The 4,585-nt window shown below is 39.5% G+C and overlaps 1 protein-coding gene across 1 annotated transcript; it reads left to right on the top strand.

Annotated features, from left to right (window-relative positions):
- Nucleotides 1-985: 985 nt before the first annotated feature.
- On the top strand, nt 986-4,002 carry LOC104114419 (uncharacterized). Its single transcript, XM_009624872.2, has 7 exons — nt 986-2,137; nt 2,247-2,530; nt 2,648-2,836; nt 2,879-2,954; nt 3,100-3,414; nt 3,528-3,674; nt 3,802-4,002. The coding sequence occupies exons 1-7, from the start codon at nt 986-988 to the stop codon at nt 4,000-4,002; spliced, it is 2,364 nt and encodes a 787-aa protein (XP_009623167.2).
- The last annotated feature ends 583 nt before the right edge of the window (nt 4,003-4,585 follow it).

Genomic DNA, 4,585 nt, shown 5'->3' with positions numbered 1-4,585 from the left:
GGACATAAAAATTATGATGGGTTTAAAGTATCTTAGATTTATATTTTGATGATCTAACAAACTTATTGTTAAAAAACAGATAAAGGACCTGATGTACACTTGGTATATATCTCTATCAACGGACTCAAGCTAATGTGTGCTGTATGACTTCAGACAGAAAAGAATCAACTCAGGGACCTGATCCCTTTGAGTTTCCCTGAAAGCAGTACGAAGTCAACTCTACAGCTGGAAAGTGATTGTCTGCACTGTACACGCTACAGTGCAGAAACAGTGCAGCAATCACTTCCCATTGGGAAGAGTTTTTTACCAACCAAGTGTTTACATCATCCAAATGATGTCATCCAAAGGATATTAACAAGAAGCATTACAACAAAACATCATTTGAACACTTGTGAAATAACTCAAGCACTCAAGATCTGATAATCAAGCATTGAAGTCACAAGTGCATCAAGAACAAAGTACAACACTACTACGGACCAGTTCCTACAACAAGTCTTTTGTATGTCCTTAGTTGAGTTGTATCTTTGTATTAGTTTTTTATTGTAATTCCTACTTTGCTTATTTAGAAGCTTTAACTAGGAACCTCCAAAAATCATAAACCCTTAGAGTTTGTGTCGTGACTAGAGTTAGTCATGAGTTGAAGTCTTTGTAATAGGTGTATTGCAAAGTGGCTTGTAATAGATGTATTACAAGTTAGTGAGGGATTAAGAGTTTAATTCCTAGGTTACAATAGGTTGTAATCTAAAGATTGCTCAAGTTGTGAAGTTGAAATCCTACAAGTGTAGGTCGTGATTTTTTATCTCCGTGAGCATGGATATTTCCACGTAAAATCTTCTGTGTCATTTACTTACTGGTTCATTAGCTATTTCTGCGGGAACTGGTATAGGACCAGGTCTCTATACAGTTTGGTGGACTCATACATTCTATCAATTGGTATCAGAGCGGGTTCTTTCTAAAAGGTTAACACCTAGAGAGGATCCTCACCATGGCTGCTCCACCAAACTTCGAGGAAGGACAATCAACCTACAGGCCCCCGAGATTCAACGGCCAATACTATGGCTGGTGGAAAACTCGAATGCATGACTTCATAATGGCAGAAGACTCCGAGTTATGGGATGTTATTTGTGATGGTCCATACGTCCCAACAAAGAAGGTAGGAGAACCTGCTGTAATAGTGCCAAAAACTAGGAAAGAGTACAATGATGCCGACAGGAAAGCTGTAGAAAAGAACTTTCGCGCCAAAAAGATTTTGGTGTGTGGCATAGGACCTGATGAATATAATAGGATCTCAGCCTGTCAATCCGCCAAGGAGATATGGGAAGCTCTACAAATGGCACATGAGGGAACCACTCAAGTAAAGCAGTCCAAGATCGACATGCTCACCACTGAGTATGAGCTCTTTAAAATGAAAGATGATAAATCCATTCAAGACATGCATACTCGATTCACTTCCATTATAAATAAGCTACACTCTCTTGGAGAAATCATTCCTAGGAATAAGCTCGTGAGGAAAGTTCTTAGCGTTTTACCCAGCTCCTGGGAGAGTAAGGTGAACGCTATTACTGAAGCCAAGGATCTGCAAACACTGACTATGGACGAGCTGGTTGGAAATCTGAAGACCTATGAGATGAAGAGAAAGAAGGACAGTGAAAGAAGAGAACCAAAGAAGGAGAAGAACCCGGTACTCAAAGCTGAAAACAATGATTCAAGTGAGGAGGATAGCGATATGGCATACCTTACCAGAAGGTTTCAGAAAATGGTTCGAAGGAATGGAGGTATACCAAAGAGAGGTAGTTCCAGCAAACCAAAGAATTATGACCTCTATCATAAGTGTGGAAAGCCAGAGCATTTCATCAAGGACTGTCCTCTTCTGAAGCAAGAACATTTCAAGCACAACTCTGATAAAGTAGCCAAGAGGAACCCGGTTCCTGACAAATGCTTCAAAAGAAAAAACGAAGCGGATAATATTGTGAAGCAAGCTCTTGCAGCATGGGGAGACTCCTCCAGTGAGTCTGAAGAAGAAAATGATGCAGGTGATAGCTCCATGTTGGCAGTTAAAAGTGAAGCAAATGAATATGATTCAATATTCGCCTTGATGGCTCAGTCAGACGATGATGAAGACGATGATAATGATGAGGTATATTTTAGGGATGTTCAGAGAAATCTGAAATCCTATTCTCCTAAAAAAACTCATGTCATTAGCTAATATATTGATTGATGTATATCATAGTCTGGTGAGTGATAAGGATGCCTTAACCATAAAGTTAGGAGATGCTGAGCAGACTAGAGATGACTTGGTTGTTTGTGTAGTTGACCTGAAGGAAACCATAGAAAATCTGAAAAATGAAAAGGAGGTTCTAACAGAAAAAATTGCTAGTGTAGAACATGAAAGAGATGATTTGATGGTAGTTGTAGTTGACTTGAAAGAAACTACTGAGAACCTTAGTAAAGAAAAGAATGCCTTAGTAGAGAAAGTTGCTATCACTGAGCAAGAAAGAGATGATCTCCTAGTAGTGATTGCAGACCTAGAGTAAACAATTGAGGAACTTAAAGCAGACTCTAAGCCTGGAAATTCTGAAAAAGGAAAGGAAATTGCTAGTGAGGCACATATTAAACTTGAAAATGAGCTGAATATTGTGAAAACTAGTTTATGTGCTGAGCTTGAGAAAAATAGGCAGCTTCAAGCAGAATTGGAAAAAGTAAAAAATGATCTTGAAAAATCTCTTAAGTGGACTCGGTCCTCATATGCTATTACTGCCATGTATTTTAACAATTGTGGAAACAGGCAGAGAATATGGTTCCAAAGGGAGAAAGTTCCCTATAACCCTCATAGAAAGTACGTCACTGTACCTGATAACTGGCTTTGTACCCACTGTAGGAACAATGGACATTTCAAGGAAAATTGCCAAGCTAGAGTCCAGTCTGTTCAGAAAAATAAAGTTTTTGCTGAAAAGGTAACTATTGGAAGAGGACCAAGTGCCACTCACAAAAAACGCATGTTGCCTGCATGGACTAGAAGAGCTCTCATTCATCCTTTTTCTCATTACAAGGGACCCAATATTTGAGTTCCTAAATCTAACCCTTGAATTTCTTGTGCAGGGAATAATGAGAGAAAGCAGTCAACAATGGATCATGGATAGTGGATGCTCTAAGCACATGACTGGGAATACCATGGACTTCCTTTCACTGAAAGCCCTGCAAGGAGGGAATGTATCCTTTGGAAATGGGAAAAAGAGGTACATTCTTGGTGTTGGAAAAATTGGAAAGTCTCTCTCACACTCAATCGAGAATGTGTATTATGTCAATGGTCTGAAGTACAGTCTCTTGAGTGTTTCTCAAATTTGTGATAAGGGAAACAAAATGCAGTTTTTGTCAAAGATATGCACAGTTACTAATCTGGTAACTGGTGAAGTGGTACTTGTGGCCAAAAGATACAAGAATATCTACGTTGTTGATTTCGAGTCCATACAAAGTGGCGACATGAACTGCCTGAAAACTGTTGATAATGATGTCGAGCTGTGGCACAGAAGGCTAGGACATGCAAGCTTCTCTCTTCTGAAAAAGTTGATACAGAAGGACCTAGTTTGTGGCTTGCCAAATTCAAAGAGCACAAAGTATGTGATGCCTGTGCTATAGGGAATCATGTGAAATCTTCATTCAAGCCAAAGAATAATGTTAGCACATCAAAGCCACTTGAAATACTGCATATGGAACTATGTGGCCCTATGAGAGTGCCAAGAAGGGGAGGAAAGACACATTTTTGTGATAGTGGATGACTACTCAAGATTCACTTGGACGCAGTTTTTCAGAACAAAGGATGAGACCTTCGAAGTATTTGTAGCCTTTGTGAAGAAAATTCAAGTGAAGATGGAATCAAAAGTGGGTTGTATCATATCCGATCATGGAACAGAATTTGACAATGCCAAGTTTGATGAATTCTACAGTGAAAATGGCATCACCCACAACTTCTCAGCTCCAAGAACTCCACAACAACTGGCATGATCGGATCCTTTTTGAACAAAACTCCCTATGAGATGCTAAATGGAAGGAAGCCCAAGCTGACTCACTTAAGAACGTTCGGGCGCAAGTGCTATGTTCTCAACCATGGAAAGGATCAGCTTGAAAAATTTGATGCCAAAAGCGATGAAGGAATTTTTATGGGATATTCTTCTTAAAGCAAAGCTTACAAAGTTTACAATAAAAGGACTCAGTGTGTGGAAGAAAGTGTTCATGTAATCTTTAATGAGTCCCCTTCATCTGGTGAGAAGAGCAACAAGGATGATCAAGACAGTGAGCCATTGCTGGTTCCAGGATAAATCATTGATATGGAAAATGGAAAGGCAAATATGATGAGTCAAATGAAGGAGACAAATGAAGGTAATGCAACCTCCTCCACTCCAACTCAAGAGGTTGCTCAAGGCTACAATCAGGAGGAAGGGATTGATTATGATAAGACCTTCGCTCCAGTTGCTCGTATGGAAGCCATCAGAATTCTCATTACCTTTGCACCACATATGGAATTCACCTTGTTCCAAATGGATGTCAAAAGTGCATTTCTGAATAGTTTTCTCAAGGAAGAAGTCTA

Source organism: Nicotiana tomentosiformis, chromosome 9, assembly GCF_000390325.3.
Source record: "Nicotiana tomentosiformis chromosome 9, ASM39032v3, whole genome shotgun sequence".
NCBI lineage: Eukaryota > Viridiplantae > Streptophyta > Magnoliopsida > Solanales > Solanaceae > Nicotiana > Nicotiana tomentosiformis.
The sequence above is the reverse complement of the archived record's forward strand: the minus strand, read 5'-3'. Positions and strand labels throughout refer to the sequence as shown.

What these genes read in the sequence shown, in the direction of transcription:
- LOC104114419 (XM_009624872.2), top strand. Translation starts at nt 986, where the DNA reads ATGGCTGCTCCACCAAACTTCGAGGAAGGACAATCAACCTACAGGCCC. An exon ending in AAGACGATGATAATGATGAG is followed by an intron (nt 2,138 to 2,246) that starts GTATATTTTAGG and finishes GTGAGTGATAAG; the next exon opens with GATGCCTTAACCATAAAGTT. An exon ending in GTAGTGATTGCAGACCTAGA is followed by an intron (nt 2,531 to 2,647) that starts GTAAACAATTGA and finishes TGTGAAAACTAG; the next exon opens with TTTATGTGCTGAGCTTGAGA.